This window comes from Pelodiscus sinensis, chromosome 3 (genome assembly GCF_049634645.1).
Source record: "Pelodiscus sinensis isolate JC-2024 chromosome 3, ASM4963464v1, whole genome shotgun sequence".
NCBI lineage: Eukaryota > Metazoa > Chordata > Testudines > Trionychidae > Pelodiscus > Pelodiscus sinensis.
The window spans coordinates 190,614,607-190,635,676 of NC_134713.1; the positions used below are offsets into that span (position 1 = coordinate 190,614,607).

A 21,070-nucleotide genomic window follows, 5' to 3' on the forward strand; every position below is an offset into this window, starting at 1 on the left:
TGTTTGCAAGATTAGGATATAATCTGGGGCAGCCAATGAGTGTGGTGTACTCCATAGGCATAGTCCACTAGACAGTGGTAAAACTGTTACTTCTTAAAAAAAACTTTTCTATGCTTGGGTCACTGTTGGTGATGAATAAGGCATTATACTGCTTTTTAAACGGAGAACAAAAGGGCTCTCTCTTTTGCACATGCTCTTAGATTGAGACATGGGTGATGTTTACATTTCTGCACAAAGAAATGAGAAAATAGCAATTTGTGGTGTTTTGATTTTTTTATAAGTTTGTACTTAGATTGTTCCCTCAAAGACTCTATGCAGAAATAATATAATTCTACTATTGGGAAAAAGGGTTTAGAGATGTGAAAGCTGAGGAATTACTGGTGTTCATAATACTTCATTTATTTCAAGTAAATTCTGTCAAATTCACCTAAGTGGTGTGTAGTTTCAGGAATCATATTTTCACATCTTAATATGCTTTTGAAATGGAACAAAATAGCACACATTAATAAAGTGATTTTTTAGATACTAGATTGAAGGAACACTGCATACTCTTCATTTATCTTGCTAATAAAGGTGCATTTTAGAAATACTGCTGCCAATACATTTCCTTCTATCCTTCATACTTTTAATATTTTCAGAATCACATATGATCCATTAAAATGTGTATGACCCATAGATTCGTGATAAAAAAATTCATAGTGGAGAATCAAACTACTGCATATAAAAGCCCACTTCATGTTTCTGTTTTTCAATGAGATGCCTAAAAGTAAAATAATTGCTCATAACAATGAGTATAGTTTAGTTGAAATTACATTGTATATAACAGTATAACATTTATAAAACATATGCAACAATAGCTTCACGCCACAGCAAGTAATCAACAGAAGCAATCCGCAAAGCCAACACAGAGAAAGCAAAAGAACATATAAGGTTGGAGCTGATTTTTGCACCTGGATACTGCCATAATGAAAAGATCAGCAGATCAGAAGCATAGCAAATGATGGCATGAAACATGCAATGAGAAGACTGGAAGAAGCAAGCCACTGCAGACAAACTTGTATGGTAGTTAATGTATGAAAAAGCTTACTTCATTTAGAAAGCTCACTAATTGGTCTACCGTTAAATAATCAGTTTTGTCTCCATTGCTGAAAAGAAATTTATTAGAAAAAGTAAGTTTTCATATATGATGCTACAGTAGGTATGATTTACATGTTGACATTGTTGATACTTTCTAACCCTTCTAGTTTCCTAACACTGATGTAGCTGTGTATTCTCAAAATGAACAGACACTGTCAAGGTAAACAAACTGTCTATACTTGCTACAGTATAATACCCTCTCTTCTCAATATGATTTAACAGGTTTAATTTAGAAAACAACATGTAAGTCCTCCATTTGAAAAGAATCTGATTGAACAAACTTTTAGACTTCTTGTTTAATCTAGTTAGTTTACATACTGTGTTAATAACCTTAAGGAGCAGGTTAAAATTATAGGTAGTTAGTAAAGCCAATGCAAAAAAAGTTCCAGGTGCTTCCTTTAACTCATGTAAAAGTTCCTCTAAAATACAGAATGAACTTTTACATTAATAATTTGGGAGGAAACGGGTAAGAAAAGGCAGTTGTGACTTGGTCTGCAAATACTATACATGGTATTAGGAGTCAAAGTTTGGAATTCTTTACAATGTTCAGTATTGTACCAATAATAATAGAAATAGACTAAAATGATAGTAAAACAATTTAAAATTAGTTGAATTTAACTTACATCTTTCTAAAGAGTTCCTCTATGTCCGTACGAGGACATATCTTTTGTGTTAGTTCATAAAATTTCTCATAAGTAAAAGCTGAAGGTTCAATTTCATCATTCTGAAAAGAAACGTAAAGGTTGATTAGCAAAAGCTGGTTTATTCTCTATCAGCATGTCTGAGTATTAGAAGAATATTAGTAACCTTTGCCCAGTGCACATGGCTTTATTTATGTTTTCTGAAAAGAGCTCTAATTTTTGTTCTTGTTCCAAATTTGTTTGGCACGCTTGGGCTGTGTCTACATTGGCACCCCTTTCCGGAAAAGGGATGCTAATGAGACACATCGCAATTGCAAATTCCGCGGGTGATTTAAATATCCCCCGCGGCATTTGCATTAACATGGCTGACGCTTTTTTCCGGCTCGGGGTTATGCTGGAGAAAAGCGCCAGTCTAGACGCGATTTTCCAGAAAATAAGCCCTTTTCCGGAAGATCCCTTATTCCTACTTGAAAGTAGGAATAAGGGATCTTCCGGAAAAGGGCTTATTTTCCGTAAGATCCCGTCTAAACTGGCGTTTTTCTCCGGCAAAACCCCGAGCCGGAAAAAAGCGTCAGCCATGTTCATGCAAATGCCGCGGGGGATATTTAAATCCCCCGCGGCATTTGCAATTCCGACTAGCCTCATTAGCATCCCTTTTCCGGAAAAGGGTGCTAATGTAGACACAGCCTTATAGTCTGACGCAGAACATTAAGTCTATTTATGACAATAAAAACAAAACCAATACACATATATAAAAAGTAAATACAGAACGAAGACACAGTCTTTATTTTGCCTTTTGAAGTCCACAGGGGTCTGGCACCTAAGGCCTGTAAGCCGGATGTGGCTCTCGGTTTGCCTGGATCGAGCCCCTAAGGCTTGGGGCTCCCTCCCGCCCCCGCAGGGGGGTGCCTGTGCTGGTGCTCTCTCTCCTCTTGCCCCCACTGTCCCGTGGGACTGGAGCACACAAAATCTACTAGCCTGGGCCCTAGGTTAGTGTATGAGGGGAATGTAGGGAGTGTCTTTCTCCTTCTTAGTCGGGAGCCACGTCAATGAGGGTTTTTTTCCCCTCACTTTCTCACTTATGTGCGGCCCCTGATTTATTTTTCTGTGGGTCAGTGGCCCCATCCCAAAAAAGGTTCCCCATCCGTGGATCACATGAACGTTAGAATATTTATATTCAGTACACTGAGACATAAGAAAAAAATCCTAGCTAACATTTGTGTAAAGCTGTCTGAGGACATAAGGCATGTTTTTTCGCATGACGCAAACAACTCAACACATAACAATATCATCTGATAGGTTCTATGATCTCTTAATATACAAATGTTATTTTAAATTGATAAATACCTTTCCACTGGGAAGGCCTAGCTCCTTAAGGGCCTGAAAAATCACCTTTTCTGTTTTACCTGATGCAAAGGTTCTGGTAATACTAAGGAAAGGGAGAAAAACAATTAGTCGCTTTTAAAATAATGAGTTTCAGTCTCTTACTCCTTTTTTTCTAGTGACAGCTGTGTACCAGCACAGTTGTAACAATGATGTAAGTTTCCACAGAGCAGAAGCAACATGCCTGCTCTCTGTTTAATGCAACAGGGATCTGCCCAAAGAACGAAGAGGTTTGTTCAGTATGAGCTGGCAACACATTGTTCTGTTGGCAGCTTTCAACATGATCCACAGACACGTTACTGTGTCAAAAAAGCAGCAGGATCTACAAACAAGGTAAGTATTAGGGAACTCAACTTTAGGCTTAAGGCTTTTCTGCTACACCCATAGGAGTGATTCTCACCCTTCTATCCTACTAATCTATCCATCCAGCCATCCTGCAGGGAAATCCATTCTTTCCTCTGCTGCTTTTCTCCTTTCTTTTGAAGACATTTCTCCCCATACCAACCTCTCCAAATTCTGATTCCTCATTTATTCACCAATCCCACCTTCCTCCCACAGAGAGTTGTTACTCTTTTCTTGCTGTTCCTTCTTCCCTTGATAGGTTCTCTAATCTGCTCCCACCAAAGCTCTTCCTCCTCCGGACAGACCAAATAAAATCTCTTTTTGCTTCCTTCCCACTTCAGCTGAGACACGTCCTCCAAACTCCTCGACCAATTTGGTTTCTTTGTATAAAAGAAGGAGTTATGTCACCATTCATTAGACTAAGAGCCTCATTTTTACTTGCAATAAAATAAATCCAACTCTGAGATCTGATTTGATTGATGTGAAGACATTTGTTCTATTTCTGCTTCTACCTGAGATGAGCTTCATAAACGTTAGATCCAAACGTCACAGCTAGCCTTCCTCTCTCTCTAAAGGGTTGAACCCAAACCATGGGGGTTACTACTCCCCTACTTTGGTGTCCTGATGTGGATACAAATACTCTGGCATAGGGACATGTTCATAAACCAACATGAGCATTGCCTCTGGAAAGACTTCACAAGAGTAATATGACTAAAATATGCAGCCTTCTATCACCAAGTGAATTTTCCGAGACTTCTTATTAATATCATGGACACTAAGTAAATACACAAGTGAAAGATGTGATATACACTGTTGCCATTGTTTGTCCCCATAGCAATCAAGGGTTGTTTTGTTCTCCAAAACACTTAGAGCCACTTGGGTAAATATCGGCCTACCAATAAAATAAAGATCAGCCAAAGATAAATTAATATTTTTTGTCAAGTTTTTTTTTAAAAGCAGGTGCTTAAAATTAGACTCCTATGTATATATTTAGGCACTTACATAAATGGCCTGATTTTCAAATTTGCTGCCCACCCAACAGCTCCTATCAAAGTAGGGACCGAGGAGTCTAACTTTAGGCATCCATTTTTTAAAATCTCAGATGTTATCTACTGAATCCTTTCTATCTTTGAGGAACATTGCACTAGGATGTGCAGGATTGCTAGTTGCAGGCAGGGGAGCCAACAGCTGATAGAATCACTGAGACACTGAGCAAGGTGTGTGTGTGTGTGTGGGCACTGCACTCCCAGAAAGGGGGAGGTCTTGGGTGCAAGGGGCGGGGCCAGGGCAGCCAGTCCTCAGCACCACCTGAAGCACGCAGTGCCTATCCCAGACAGCCCTCTGTCCTGCCTGGAATGTGCTGCACAGGTTCCAGTGAAGATTTACAGAGCCTGGTGGGCTCTGGCTGCTGCTGAATAAGGGTGCGTCTACAAAGCACCGGCAGCTCAAAATATGGGCTATGCAAATTGTGTTGCTTATTTCAAGTCAATTTCAAAAGAGCTTTGTTTTTGCAATTTGGCACTGTCTACACGCAGCACTTATTTAGAAATAAATCGCTCTTCCGAAACGTCTCTTACTCCTCATTTAATGAGGCTTACAGGGACGTCGGAATTTGAAATAATGTGTTTTGAAATAATGGGTGCGCTCAATAGACGAAGAATAGCTATTTAATAGCGTTGCAGTGTAGACATGGATTAACAGACGTTTTGTGTCAACCCCGTTAACATTAGCATAAACAATTCATCTAAAACTGTGAGCCAAAATTCCACAGCTCCAGACGTGTTATTTCATCACTGAAGACAGCAAACATGGTAGTAATTACTTCTGAGTACATCACCCTAGAAAAAGATCACATGAATCACAAGTTCTGCATGATATTTTTATATAAAGTATTTTCTGCTAAATGAAACAATAGCTTTCAGTCAAAAGTGATTTGATTGTAGCAGATTTGCATTCTTCTTTCTTACGCTAGAAAGTGAATTGGGTTAGTGCTGCAGCGGGGAATATTACTACATGATATATCCTACAAAAGTTTCAATATCAAGTGTCAATGTACTTTTCACTACTCAGTTTTAAAAAAAATATGTACTGAAACCAGGATTCAGGATTATTTTTACTTCATTCCACTACAATTGTTCAAGATGGATGAAATGGCAAAGAAACAAGAAAGTGTTGGAACAAACCTTTACCCCTGAAAAATAACAAAATACAGACTATTCATAACAGTTTTTGTTTTGGTTCCTCCCATTTCCTGGTTTCTTCTGGAGCTGGAAGGATAACTTCCTAAATAGCGTGGGAAAGTCTTGGGGTACAATAATTGCCAACAGTTACCTAACAGTAGTATCCAAGGCTAAACTGGCATAGCGCTCTAGTGCAAATGCAGCTTATACTGACAGAAGTGTTTCTGCTTGTGTAAGAACACCCTTTGCTTCCCTCTTGAGCGTTAGCTATGCAATCAAAGGCACCTGTTGTCATGATTATGAGGATTAGCCAGCAGCCTGGGTATTAAGGGGTTAACTACACCTAGCCAGGTGGAGCGTCCAGTAGGAATGTAGGTGGGACTTTCAACCTGGGACAAAGGAATTTGGGTTTTTTCCTTTGTCTTTCTGTCTGTCTGGGGGAGTTCTCTGCAGCTACAGAGAGGGGCAAGCATGTCTCTCTCTCTCTCCAAGACACCATTCTTCATTTTCTGTAAGTAGGGTAAAGTTTAGGTAGTTTCGTTAGATTTTATTGTTTTAAGGGTTGGGTATGGGATCTGAGATCTGGCACTGCTTAAAAGATGTTTTGGCTTTTCTTTGTAACTAAGTTCTAGGCCCATGGAGTTTCTCCATGAATATATTTTGTTACCTCCCTATCTAGTCATTATGTTTGCAACAGGAATATTGTTGAAATAATAAAAGTTCGGAGCCATGACACCTGTCCACCAGCCTAGCTGTACCTTTGTGGCAGAGTTTGTTAGCATAGCTATGCTGGTAAAGGCCTATAAATTATAAGATACCAGTTTCAAGAGTAGATGAAGTCTGAGATTTATCCTCTTTGCTTAAGAGTGATCTACATGCACAAAGTTGTATCAGTTTAAATAAAAGTAAAAATGTAAACTGATTTCATTTAAATGGTGCACAACACTGTGTAGAAAGCCAAGTTAATCTTACTTTATATTGGTTTAGATTGTGTTGATGAATGTATGGTACAAGCTAACCTGATATAACCAGTTTTAAACCCATATAAAGGTTTCCACTTGGGGAGTTTGCATGGGTTAAACTAAATCAGTTTTAAACAGTCTTCAGTGAAACTAGCGAAATCGGTGTGGAGACCAGAGCTTATGATAAAAAATGACTAACAGCATGGTATCAACTGACAGATAATTACTTTTTGTAATGGCAACTGTATTTTCAACCACGTTATACCAAACTTCATGTAAAATGCTCAGTTCTTGTAAGGTTTCTGCATGCATTTTCTGACCTGCCTGGACCTATTACATTCCTGGCCTGCCTCCTGTCACCTCTTCTCCCCACCCATGTCCTACTGCCCTCAAGCATCCCCCCCAGCCCTGTGCCCCTTTTTCTGTCCCCCTTCCTCATGCCAAAAGTCCCTTGTGCAATAGGCACCCTCCTCCTTCTGCAAGTTGTCTGAGGGCCAGCTGAGGGAGCACTGAGACAGAGAAGAGTCAGTCTCCTCCCTCTCCGCATGGAAGCCCCCAGACTTTAAATGAAAAAATGAATGGAGATGCCTATCTCCTAGAACTGGAAGGGACCTTGAAAGGTCATTGAGTCCAGTCCCCTGACTTCATAGCAAGACCAAATATCATCCCTGACAGATTTTGCCCCAGATCTGTAAATAGCCTCCTCAAGGATTGAACTCACAACCCTGGGTTTAGCGGGCCAGTGCTCAAACCACTGAGCTATCCCTCTGCAGGGAAACTACTTCTGGAGGAAAACCCTGCTTAGCCCATCTAGCAGGACTCTAGGGACATGCAGACAAAGCTGCTCCGTGAATGGCACCTGACAGACCAGTATCTAGCGCCACACCGAGCAGGCCTTGCTGGAATCTGGCACTACTGTCCTGGCAGGCTTTTTGTCCTCACTGGGGCCTCGTTGCTGAGAGAGGAAGAGAACCTCCATGTCATCTACCCCTCAAAGCTCTGGTCTAGAGGCCTAAACAGTTAGCAGGCTGGGTTCTCCTTTCCTTTAACCTTAAACTGCTTCCTTGACAACCCCTCCTTTTGCTCAGTGACCGTCTCTCATATTCTCCCCAATAAGAGCTGGAAAAGAGAGTGTTTACACCAGTGGCGTCTCTAATGAGCCCTCAAAAAGGGCTGGCACACCCTGTAAGAGACACCTAGACGAGCAGCCTAAAGTTCCGGGTGAAGTCAATGGATTCAAAGTTACAGTGTTCAAAAGCTGTTCAATGAAACCATACGCTCTGTTTCTCAGGGTCTGAAATGTCACTGAAGGACACTCAATTCACTGCCATCTACATTTCTCTGAGAGGCCCAGTGCTGCACTCTTTAGCCTTGAAGGATGAGAATCTGAGCAACAGAGGAGTTTTCCCTTTTCATAGCCCACATCAGGATTAGATCTGTCAAAAGCTGCCAAATGATTTGGTGGATTTATACGGAAACTAAAATCCCTTCAAGGCAGTACTGCCGGCTGAAATCCACATAATATTCTTAAATGTTAATGTCTGCTTTGGAACCACTCCATTAGCAGTACCTTATATGTGTGAAATCCAGGCACTGGATCGGCAGCACATTAATTATTCCATCAAAAGGCTGGATTCGTTCATTTTTTTTTAAACCAGAACTGGCCTTCAGTTGAGCAATGGCAGGAGAGCAGACTTAATTTACTAGCATACTGTGCTAAAAACATTTTGTTTTGAACAGAACAGGAGATCTTGTTGCCGCAACACAGAAATTGTACCAATATAGGAAAACACATGACTCAGAATTGAACAGCTTTTAAGGGGAGCTGTTTATAGGTACTGACCAAGATGGTTACTTCATTTAAACCAGTGGCTCTCAACCAGGGGTCCTGGCCCAATTGGGGGAGGGGGAGAGGCTGCGTGCAGCTTTCAGGGGATCTGCCAACCAGGGCCAGTGTTAGACTTGTTGGGGTCCAGGATAGAAAGTCATAGCCCCAACACATGGAACTGAAATCTGGGGCTCTGAGAACCACCACCTGGACCTGAAGCCAAAGCAGCGTAGATTTGTGTGGGGCCTTTGTGGCACGGGGCCCCAGACAACTGCTCTGCTTGTTACCTCTGAACACCAACCCATAAAGCCAGTAACTGTGGCAGAGGTAGGCTTTGGCATTTTTACAGCTTATTGGGGGGAGGGAGGACGAAGGGCTCAGAAGCCCTGATGAGGATCTGGCAGGAAGATTTTTAAGTCACTAGAGCGATGGGACTGGACTGTCTTCAGTTGATCTACACACAGCATCATTCCCCTGCCCCCACTATTCGGCACATCCCCCGCCACAGGTGCGTTACTTAGACAGTGCCCCATGGATGTTTGCTGCTACCAAAGGACCAGGAGGGGACTGGCCATGTGAAAGCTGATATGTTAATAAACTGCAGCAGCATTCACTCCTGTAAGGTGCACTCTACATCTGTGCTTATGGTTGGAGCCAAGCTGCCGCAGGAAAGGAAGGGGCAATGGCGCAGGCTCTATGGGTCTGGGGTTTGGCTGCTTGTTAGTGCCCAAGACCCCATTCTGAAAGTCCCTTGGCAGGCAGTTACACAAGGGGACCCTCATCAAGTTTCCCGGCACTTCTTGCCACCTCCTTCCCACCGGAGATGCTATGGAAGTGTGCAATATGGCCTAGTTCTAGCAAGTTCTCTGCGTGAGGAAGACAGAAGGCAAATTGTATGACAGGATTTGGAGAACATATGTGTAAGAGAAATGCTGTAAAACTAGATAGCAAGGAAAAGCAACCTCAGACACCTCAGCCAGACAACTGTTTACAGAGAAATCTATTGTTTTGCTCCACAGTTGCCTTTTTAATCTCTGGCAATAAGTAACCTAAGCCTGCCATGGGTTGCATAGTGCCTGGCATAAATATTACTCAAAAAGTTCCCATGAACACAACAATCATTCTGGCAAAATAGCCTCTTTCAGTTTTGCAGTTAATCATATTTCCCTACGTACCTGCTATTCTATGTGCAATAGTCTGAAGCATTTGTATGCGGGTATTGATAACGCCTTTTCAACTTGTCTTCTAACTATTGAAAAACCCATGCCAGAACGCTTAGGTAGGAGCTCATGGGCACTCCTATAAGCTAGCAGATACCCTTAGCTCCAAATGGATTTCACGCGAGTCACCCTTCTATAACACCTTACAGATTAAGGCTCTTAATAAGGAAAAATTACTGATTTCATTACTGATTTTCCTGTTTAAAAAGATGGAACAGAACAAAAATGACAAAATCGTCTTAGTTCCCACCTTGTTTTATATTATACGTATTCAACTAATATTACACAAATATAATTAACACACATATTAATTCATATCACCCATATGATTTGATACACATTACTCGAAATGTATTTGGTAGGTTGCTGAACTCCTCCAATTGGGCTTACCTTCTAACTGGAATTTTGCCATTTGTGTTTGTCAGAAATGCCAGCTTCATCCAGCTGAAATGTAGAAAAAAAATACAATTTTAAGACTGTATTTATTTATTTAAAGAAAAATGCGGTTCTAGCTACTTTTTCTCAGGTTAATGGTGCCTGCTGTCTTTGTGAAATGAACACCATGACCAAGAGCAGTTCTAGTCCTCCACTCATGAATGACCTTTTTTGAAACTCACAAAGGCAGGAGACACATCCCATCAACAGACCAGACTCAACCTGACAATGCAAGCAAGCAGGCATTGTAGCGGAAGGAATACAGAGCCCTCTGCTGGTTGCAGGCTATGTGGCGACCAGACAGAATTGCAGGTACAGTACAGGGGCTGCTTCTTTCGAATTTATAGAGAGGGCTACTCAACACGTAGCCTGTGGGCCACATGTGGCCCATTTGTATGCGGCCTGCGGTGCAGTTTGGGTTTACGCGGGGCTCAACATGCAGCCTCTGCAGGTGGGATCCTTTGAACATGGTCTCCACTGGGAACACGCTCCACAACAGCGAGGTGTCTCCAAGGTGGAGTGAGCACTGAAAGATGCAAGCGGACAGGCTGGCTGGAACAGACAGGTTCGGGGTGTCAGTGTTTCTCACCCCCAGGGAGGAGGTGTTAGAAGTGCCATGGCATTGTGTGAAAGAAGCCATTTGCATATATTTGCATGTATATGCACCCACGCTTAAATTGTGGCTTTTGGCATGTGCTGTGAGTATCATTGTGGCCCCCGGGACTTCCAAAGTTGAGTAGCCCTGCTAGAGAGAAAGCAGGTCTGGGCAGGGAGGAGACGAGTACCACAGCACCACTACCCTGCCCAGTGGCCTGGAGAAGGGACAGGAAGTATGTTAAACCTAATAAAGGGTGAAAGAAAACAGAGGATATGCTGGGAAGTTCCAGGAGATATTCCATCTCCTTCCTAAGCATTCCCTGTGGAGCAGGGCAGTTCTACAGTGCAGTTCTACAATGTGCTCCAGAGGCAAAATTCAGCCCAGAATAATTAGAAAAAAAATCACACGTCCCTTGACAGACCTCTCCCTTGCTACACGCATGCAACTTCCAAAAGCAGTATCGCCCATGGGGGTGAAGTGTCTCTCTCAAGGGAAGAACAGACAAGACAATAATTAAAATCACAAGCCTCAATAGATTAAATGTACTCTTGTAAACTCTCTTACACATTCTCAGGCAGACACCAAGCTAGAGGCTCTTATGGTTACAATGAAAAATGAACCCTAAATGCGGTTAACACATTCATCTCAGGGGAGGCTGATGTCTGAGGCTTTGCCTACACTTTATGGTTTAAAGGCAGCTGGCAGAGCTGCTGCGGCAGCGCTTAAAACTAAAAGTGTAGCCACAGCACGAGCATTGGGAGGGAGCTCTCCAAGAGCTCTGTGTAAACCTCCTCTGCAAGAAGAAGAGTAGCTCCCAGTGCTATAGCCTGGCTCACACTGGCGCGTAACACTACTGTAATTTGCTGCGCTTGGGAGAGGGTGTTTTTTTCACTCCCCTCAGCCAAAGGGTTACAGCACTGAAAAGTGCTAGTGTAGACCTGGCCTCTGGGAATTTTTCCTGCACTCTGTTTTGGCAATTTCGCTTCTTCAGCCAAGAAAAGAAAGGACAATCCAAGTTCATATAGGAAAATATGTGCCCAGGAAAACACGCAGGAGGAAAAAGAGGGAGAGAAGAGACTTACTGTTTCTTAAGGCATGTCATTGGACTGACGTTGTTAGCTCTAAAGTTATGTATGATGGATCCAAGTCCTTCTCCCCATTGCTGAAAGACAAGAAAACATTCAGGTACTTCAGCTATGAAAAACAAAAAGAGGGAAAAAGCAGGACAACACTATAAACAACAGCTTTTCTCTGTTTCCTGCAACTATACAAAATACAGAGAACCTGACTTATAAGCCTCTCTCCCAACACCCCCTTGGAACAGCGCCAGCATCCAAACTGCCTATTACCCATTAATATTTTATTCCTCAATAAACAAAGTAATGCTGGGTTCCATTTCCACCCGCCCCTTGCTCTACAAATGCTGCATCTCTAGTGCCATTAAAACAACTTATTGCCGGCAAAGGAAAGCTGCCCACTGATTGATTTATTAGGCTCTCTATTAATAGACAGTATAAATATAAATCTCTTTCAGCCGCTGTTGGCAATATTAGCTATTCCTAAGCAACATTATACAATATGTGATGACATATTTAACTGGGTTCTATTTTAGAACAGAAATGAAGCAAAATATGAATTATCTATAGCAGACTGCAGGGAGGCACAGCAAGTGTGTGATGTGACTAACCAAATCTAACTGCCTGTTACATATTCCATCATGCTTTCTTTCCAGTTCTCATCCTTACAAAGTAAAGCATTCCACCATCCATTCGGAACTCTTTCCACAAACAGCAGTATTACAGTCCTAATAATAAACAGTAATTTATTTATAAGAATCTATTTTTCAACTGTAGGTCATAGCTAGACTTCGCTGATTTGAACTGAATAGGTTTGCGAAGTAGACCCTAAAATTAAAACTAATGGGAACTGCCAATGGAAAACATTGATGAGCAAGGACTATAAGATGAGCCCCCAAAATAGCAGAAATTTGATGCGTCAGGACAAGTTCTGTCTCAGTAATACCAATATAGTGCTGGGACTGCTGCACAGGCCAGTGGTTCTCAGCTGATTTACTAATGTGAGCCACATTTGCAGCTCCCTCTGTGTTATGTGGCTGCATCCACATAAAAACATAAGAACAGCCATACTGGGTCAGACCAAAGGTCCATCTAGCCCAGTGTCTTGTCTGCCAACAGTGGCCAATGCCAGATGCCCGCGAGGGCGTGAACAGGACAGTGAATCATCAAGCAATCTCTCTCCCGTAACCCATTCCCAGCCTGTGTCACCATTCCTACCCATCCTGGCTAACAGCCATTGAAAGACCTAACCTCCATGAATTTATCTATCTCTTTCTTTAACCCTGTGAAAGTCCTGGTCTTCGCAACCTCCTTTGGCAAGGCATTCCACAGGGTGACCATGCACTGGATGAAGAAAAGCTTCCTTTTGTTTGTTTTAAACCTGCTACCTATTAATTTCATTTGGTGACCCCTAGTTCTTATATTATGGGAACAAGTAAATAACTTTTCCTTATTCACTTTTTTCACACCAGTCATGATTTTATAGACCTCTATCATATCGCCCCTTAGTGTCCAATTTTCTAAGATGAAAAATCCCAGTCTTTTTAATCTCTCTTCATATGGGGCCCATTTCAAACCCCTCATCATTTTTGTTGCCCTTTTCTGAACCGTTTCCAATGCCAATTTATCTTTTTTGAGATGAAACGACCACATCTGTACGCAGGATTCAAGATGTGGACTTACCATGGTTTTAAGATATTCTCTGTCTTAGTCGCTATCCTTTTTTTAATGATTCCTAACATCCTGTTTGCTTTTTTGACTGCTGCTGCACATTCAGTGGACGTCTTCAGAGAGCTATCCACAATGACTCCAAGATCTCCCTCTTGAGTAGTTATAGCTAATTAGTCCCCATTATACTGTATGTATAGTTGGGATTATTTTTTCCAATGTGCATTACTTTACATTTATCAACATTACATTTCATTTGCCATTTTGTTGCCCAATCACTTAGTTTTGTGATCTTTTTGAAGCTCTTCACAGTCTGCTTTGGTCTCAACTATCTTGAGCAGTTTGGTATTATCTGCAAATTTTGCCACCTCACTGTTTACCCCATTCTCCAGATCATTTATAAATAGGTTGAACAGGATTAGTCCCAGTATGGACCCACGGGGGAACACCAGTTGTTACCTCTCTCCATTCTGAAAACTTGCCATTTATTCCTACCCTGTGTTTCCTGTTTTAACCAGTTATCAATCCATGAGAGGACCTTCCCTCTTATCCCATGACAACTTAAGAGCCTTTGGTGAGGAACCTTGTCAAAAGCTTTCTGGAAATCTAAGTACATTATATCTACTGTTCACATGTTTGTTGACTCCCCAAAAAACTTTAGTAGATTAGTAAGACATGACTTCCCTTTACAGAAACCATGTTGACTTTCCCCCAGCAAATTATGTTCATCTATGTATCTGAAAATTTTATTCTTTACTATAGTTTCAACTAATTTTCCCGGAAAAATTGAAATTACACAGTAGTGTATTATAATTTCATAAAGTCTGAAAATGGAGCATTGAATCCACTTTAAGGCATCATGCTGAGTTCCCAAAAAACAAATTCCAAAGCTCTGATGAAAAGACTTCATATGTGGTTCTCTCATCTTCTTTCTACTGTGTGAATAAGACTAAAGAAAATAACTTCACAATGTTTTACTAAATCGAGAGCTGCAAACGTGGCACACTTTAGTACTGTAGTCTATCAGCTATTACTCAGTTATCTATCACTGTGGTATTTAAATGCTATTTTACCAATTACCTTTTTCCCTCATAAGGCCTAGATATATCCTAATCAAAATGAGATATTACCATTATATGAACATTGCTATATCATTTCCTGTCCCAATGTGAGTTGGATTTGTCTGACATTTTTTAAAAGTTCTTAAATCTTTTGACTTTCAAAAAGAAAGTGATTTTAAAAGCCAGTGTGCAAAAATGACTGCAGGGCAGCTACATTGTAACAGAATGCATGTCGTACAGTCTTTAAAAAAAAACCCAATCAAAACAACAAATACGTTTTCTTCTACGTCATGCCACCAGGTGGCAGTAGAAGTATGGCGTATAACAGGATTAGGAAATAAAGACACATGCATGTCAACTTGGATTTTCAGGCAACTATGTTAAAGGATACCCACCACCAAATTCCTGTCCTTAGCACTTCCTTATATGTAGGGCTCGCCAAACCGCGGCTAGCCCCGCTCGTCAGCCGCACTGTGCAGTGATCTGCGGATGCGCAGATCGTTCTGTGCACGCGCAGATCGCCCGAACCCGGTTTTTCCGGATTACAATCTACTTGCCAGATTGTATTATTTGTCGAGCCCTGCTTATATTTATCAGGAACAACTGCCAAAGGGCACCACCACTGGAAAAACCCTAAGTATATGAATCATCTTAAGCAATGAAATCACCCATCCAGCACATCCTTGGTGAAAGGATTAAGTCCCACTTAGAAAGGACTTTCAAACAGCCCTTTCCCAAAAGGTAAACCCAGCCAGGGGCTGCGCTATACTATGCCAACGTAAGTGGATGTAATCAAAGCCAATAAAGGCACCGCAGGCACACCACTATGCTACACAGGACGAAGTAGCAGCATGAGAACTTCTACACCACTGCAGAAACACCCTGTCATTGGGGTGATGCTCCCTGGATTGCTAATGCCAGCTTTTGGGTTAGATTTCCACCCGCTCTGTGCAACACAAAGCAGCTGTGCCACACTGGAGCATCTGTCATCTTGGGTTTAATTTGGAGCTAGGTAGTACCAGACAGAACCTTTACTTGGGCTACTTTACCCAACAATTACTAGTTTGCCCCAATTAACTAAAAATGGATTGTCCTGGCACATAGATTGCCCTGGTATAGATTGCCCTGGCACATAGCTCTGGAAGAAACCTCAAGAGGTCATCAAGTCCAGTCCCCTGCCCTCACAGCAGGACCAAGCACTGTCTAGATCATCCATGATAGATTCCACAACCTTCCTAGGTTTATGCCATATATGACACTGGAGGAAGAACTGAACTACCCGTAGATTTAGCCATATGCTTTAGTGAGTCTGCACTCTGTGCATGAAAAGTTCACATTATCTGTCAGGTGGCCAAGGATCAAATCCTTGTGAGCCAGAAATCTTATGCACAAAAATAAATGTTAAGATTACATGGCCAAATGAAAAAAAATCTGAATATACTGTGGAAATGTAACACTAGAAATATATTGCTTTTCAGTCACCATCCCATTGCCAGAGCAAGTGGAAACTGAGGGTACGTCTAGACTACAGGCTTCTGTCGACAGAAGTTTTGTCGACAGATACTGTCAACAAAACTTCTGTCGACAAAGAGCGTCTAGACTACATTGAGTTCTGTCGACAAAGCAAGTCGCTTTGTCGACATGGTAGTGTAGACGCAAAGGACAGTTTACATTCAATAACACCTTCTGTCGACAGAAACTCTGTCGACAGAAGGTGTTATGCCTCGTAAAATGAGGTTTACCAGCGTCGACAAAACTGCTTTGTTCTGTCGATGTTATGTCCACAGAACTCGGTGGTAGTGTAGACGCAGGTATAGTTTTGTCGACAAAAGTCCACTTTTGTCGACAAAACTCTGTAGTCTAGACACACCCTGACTGGCTAAATTGTTGTCTCTGTAAAAGAAGAAAGAAAGAAGTGTTTTTAGTTCTCCTACAGCCTAATTAGCATCCTAAGGTCTTGTCTACACTTAAAAAACTGCAATGGCAGAGCTGCACCAATGTTTTTTTGGTAAGGATATTGCCTATGTTGGCAGGAGAAGTTCTCCCATCAGTGTAGCATTTTCCCATCAATTAGCATGGTGTACTCCAAGGGTTAGGTTGGTTAAACTGCATCCCTCTGGGGTATGGATTTTTCACACCCCAAATGACACAGTGATACCCACCTACAGTAATGTCCTTCCATGGACTAGGCTTAAAATGGATACATGAATCAAGTGACAGCCCCTCTTCCCTGCTATCAGGAAACTATCAATTTGAATTGTTCTACATCAGTTACATGATGGTGAAATTACAACAAGCGCTCTACAAAGATAGTCAAACCTGCTGCCTGCTGTTCAGCCATTACGTCTTGAAAGAACAGAGGCCACTGAAAAAAAATCAAATACCGAATTCAAGTAAAGCAGGACAGCAGCGTAATTCCTGAACCACTCCAATGTAAGCACGAGAGGAATCTGGCTGTCAGCTTCTAACCTTAGGGAAGCAATGAACATGGAACTAAATGGAAAAAACAAAGCAGTGGGCACAGCAAGTACAGGAAGAAGAGCTGAATGAACAACTGAGCACCTGAAATGTGGAGGAAGATATCTTAACTAACTCTGTTAAACAGCCAGCATGGCCGAATGCCTCTCAGTGGGGAAGCCTATCTTCCAGCTTTTGCTGATTAACTCACCCAGGCTGTGTCTAGACCGCAGGGTTTTTTCGAAAAAAGTAGCCTTTTTTCGAAAAAACTTGACCTGTGAAATTAAATCAAAAGAACGCGGTTTTTCTTTCGATGGCGGTACTCCTCATTTCACGAGGAAGAACGCTTTTTTCAAAAGAGTTCTTTCGAAAAAAGGCGTTCTTGAATGCAAACAGGGCTTTTTTGAAACAAAACATCCAGACTGCCTGGGAGCTCTCTTTCAAAAAAGCGGCTCTCTTTTTTGAAGTGACTCATGAGGCCCATTCACTAGCCTAGGTTGCCCATCACTGCTCTTTGCGATCCAGCCACTAGAGGGTAACACAGCCGCACTGAGGAAACACCAGTTTCACGTAGTTCTATGAAGACCCTGGGTATCTAGATCATTTTAGGGATTTTGGTGGTGCACTGTCTAGGCAGCTGCATTACATATTAAGCTCTTGTTTAGCGCCAGAGTCACCAAGATTATTGACCAGGGTGATTTACATTCCTCGCGGATTTCAGGACTTCCACGGCAACTGTGGGGCTATCCTTAGGACGGGAAGAGAAGGGGGGTTAATTTGACAAACCAAAGAGGTCATCTTCTGGGTCTTATCTGTGGCTTGGGAATCTATTCTGGGGAAAGGGCCAGTTTCAGAATCCCGTTCTGCCACTGTCAGCAGACTAGCAGAGAACCATAACTTTTTGTCCTCAGCCATAGATACAGAGGACAACAGATCTTCTCTGCTTCAACTCGGGTGTCCAGTCAGCCTCACAGGTCACGTTTGTACAGATGATCATCCCTGTTGCTGCTGAAGAAGCAAACCAAAGGGGACTAGACTAGGGATTGGGTAAAATTCATCCCATGGCAGAAAAGAGTTTCCGTACGTTGCTACTGATGCTGTGTTAGAAGCTCAAAGGGCTTCCCCCCCCCCCCCAATTCCAGAATTTCAGCTGCGAAGTCCCAGCCAGCACAAACGTGCCATGTGGCAAGCAGTCTGATGAGTCCAGATTGCTTCCACTTATTAACAGAACGTTTCTTGCTGTGAGGAGTTTTCCCAGCATATTGAGCATAAGACCAACTGGACCTACACCCGTTTGGCTGCATCTGCGGGAACAGTGTCAACAGCCATTGAGACAAATGTATCAGGCTGTTTGGTTGAGTTTCACACTGAAAAATGGGCCCTCATGTTTTGTGGCTTGTGAAAACCAGCAGGGAGGTTTTGGGGCCATTGAAAGTCGTGCAGTAACACTTCCAGCCATGTAAAAGAGTGAAATAAACACAACAAAGATCCCGGATGCCTTTTTCCATATACAATGTAAAGGTCAGCCAGTAAGTGAAAATTATGATATTGACTTTGGCTCATGGACATGGCATTAACATGGATTGGTGCTGCAGCAGCAGTATGCAGCCCCTGAATGGGGGAAGCAACAGTTGTGTACTGCGGTCTTGTGATTCTGTGGAACGGTTTATTTACCATATCAACTAGACACCATAAGTCACATTCCACCACAGTGCAAGAACTAAGGAGATACATAAGCACACCTGAAAATGCAGGAAACCAAGCAGAAAATAAAGTAATCCAATTGCGATGAACATAACACTATTAATTATTATTATTATTATTATTATTAATAATAAACAACCACCATGCTTCTATAAGACCTTCTATCTGAGTAACTTTGCAAAATTTTCTGAACTTTGTTTCACAGCACTCTTGAGTGGTGGGTGGGTGTTATCTCCATTTTCCAGGCAGGAGAAGCTGAGTCACAAAGAAATTAAGTGGCTTCACCAAGCTCCCACAGGAAGACTGTGGCAGGAAGTGGAGAAGAGACTGTATAACTTCTAACTTCCAGTCTTGTGCTCTAGCTATAAGAAACCAGCTGACTGAATATTACAACAAGATTTAATCAACTTTCTTGAAAGGTTAGAAACCATGATTCCTTTTGAATGCAAGCTTTCAACATAAAATATGAATATGGCCCTAATCCTGAAAACTCTTAAACACATGGCTAATTTAAAGTGCCTGAGAAATCTTACCAAAGTCAATAGTTTCTGGATATATAACAACTTAAAAATGTTTGCAGGACTGGGGCCTAAATCACCAATGATTATTTCTTGACAGGGACAAAAGAAGCAGATTTTCAGTGTCTTTTCCAGATATGTCCTGCAGTTTTCCAGAGGTAGTTTAGCATTAGAATGCACATGCTTGTAAAACAAGAGAAAGCAAACAAAGATACAATGAAGTTTTGTATTTTTCTTTAATAGGGCTGTGGGAATCTGCTTCTGTTCTCAGTGTCTCTGGCTGTACTTGTGACCTTCCTGCTTTGATGCATATCATCACTCTTTTTCAAATTATTATTAAAATGAAACCCCCTGGCATTACACGGAGATCATTTTCCAGAGCCAGACTATCTCTCTGCTGCACTGAAAAGCAGATCCTTTCTCTAGAGTGCTCTGTGTGGAAAACCAGAGTAGCAGGCTTTCTGATCATCTGTATTTCCAGTATTTCTTTCTTCCATAAGTGTATTATTAACCAGATAATAATAGAAGTTAACGTGCAATATACTATTCATACCAATTGTTATTAAAATCTGTTGATTGTGAAATTGAGCTTACTTCCTCTATGTTTATTTGCACAAAAGGTTTGCAGGGTTAGTTGGCTGATGTGGCATCTTCTTGAAAACTATTTTGTAAATCCATACAAATTTACAAATTGGTATCAATTTACATGTTAATGTTCAAAACCTTTTAGAATGTAACTAAAATTAAAATTGCTACTCCTAGCAAGTAAGAATAGCTACTGATAAATTGACTCTACAGCTCTATTTCTCATTTATACTGAATGGGATTAAACTGTTATGAAAAGCAACAAAATTAATACAAATATAATTAACAGAATTTGCCACCTTACAATAAGGATGAATCTATCTCATTATTTTCCCCTGTTGTGTTAGTAACACATACCAAAGGGGACTGTCTTTTGTTCTGGGTTGTATGCTACCTAGCATCACGAGGAATGTTAGGTGCTATAATACAAACAATAATAGCCAAGATTTCTGACAGCATAAGCATAGTAATAAAAATCACTGAATTTACATATGAACTATCTGACAGAGAATGTATTACCAAAGTATTTTAGTGGATGCCTGTTAACAATTCATTCTTGTGACACTATTTAGCCATCAATGTCACTTTCAGCCTTGCTTTCCCAGCTGAAAAAGATGCGAAGTAAACTAGGTCAAGGCCAACCTCAGGCTGGGAGACAGTAGTGCTAACATTGCCTAGCTTGCCAGCTGGTCAAACCAAAGAGTTTTGTTTTCATTGTGTTTTTACCTGGGGATAACTCACGCTTGTCACCCTGAGATAAAATGCATCGTTTTTTAACAGTGAAGACACGGCTCACTAGTCTCACAACTAGTGATTTATTCTTAGTGCAGAGCAGACTAAAAATGAAGAACTGGAATAAAATCATGAATGTTGTTTCTCTTTTATGTTAAAAATGTTAAGGTTAGAGTCCATGTCACACATCTCCAGAAATAAAGAGGGTGAGCAAAGGTGGTGAAAATTCTGGGACTCTAGTGCCACTTCTATACTTACCACACTGGAGATTGATCTTCTGGCTTTCAATTTAGTGGGTCTAGTAAAGACCCACTAAATTGAACACTGAGGGTGCCTCCAGTTGGCACCGGTTGACCTTCTACTGTGGCGACAGCACCAAGCTTGGATTAAAGTATGTCGACCCCAGCTACATTATTTACCTAGCTGAAGTTGCATGCCGTAAGCCGACCTTCTGGGTCTAGTAGAAACCTGGCATCGGCTACTGTAGAGCCCACCATAGTCATTACTGCAAGTGAAGCTTTAATTTATGGTAGCCTGGTGTGA

At 41.6% G+C, this 21,070-nt stretch overlaps 1 protein-coding gene across 17 annotated transcripts in view; it reads right to left on the minus strand.

The window, feature by feature from the left end:
• The window catches only part of PLCB4 (phospholipase C beta 4), a 329,261-nt gene that overhangs the window by 107,127 nt on the left and 201,064 nt on the right, over positions 1–21,070 (minus strand). For all 17 annotated transcript variants that reach the window (XM_075925710.1, XM_075925708.1, XM_075925695.1 and 14 more), the window contains 5 exons: positions 11,809–11,888; positions 10,084–10,137; positions 3,126–3,207; positions 1,761–1,861; positions 1,088–1,145 (listed from right to left, as the gene is read on the minus strand). In XM_075925710.1, the coding sequence (XP_075781825.1) occupies positions 1,088–1,145; positions 1,761–1,861; positions 3,126–3,207; positions 10,084–10,137; positions 11,809–11,888 (375 nt within the window). The remainder of the gene's footprint in view (positions 1–1,087; positions 1,146–1,760; positions 1,862–3,125; positions 3,208–10,083; positions 10,138–11,808; positions 11,889–21,070) is intronic.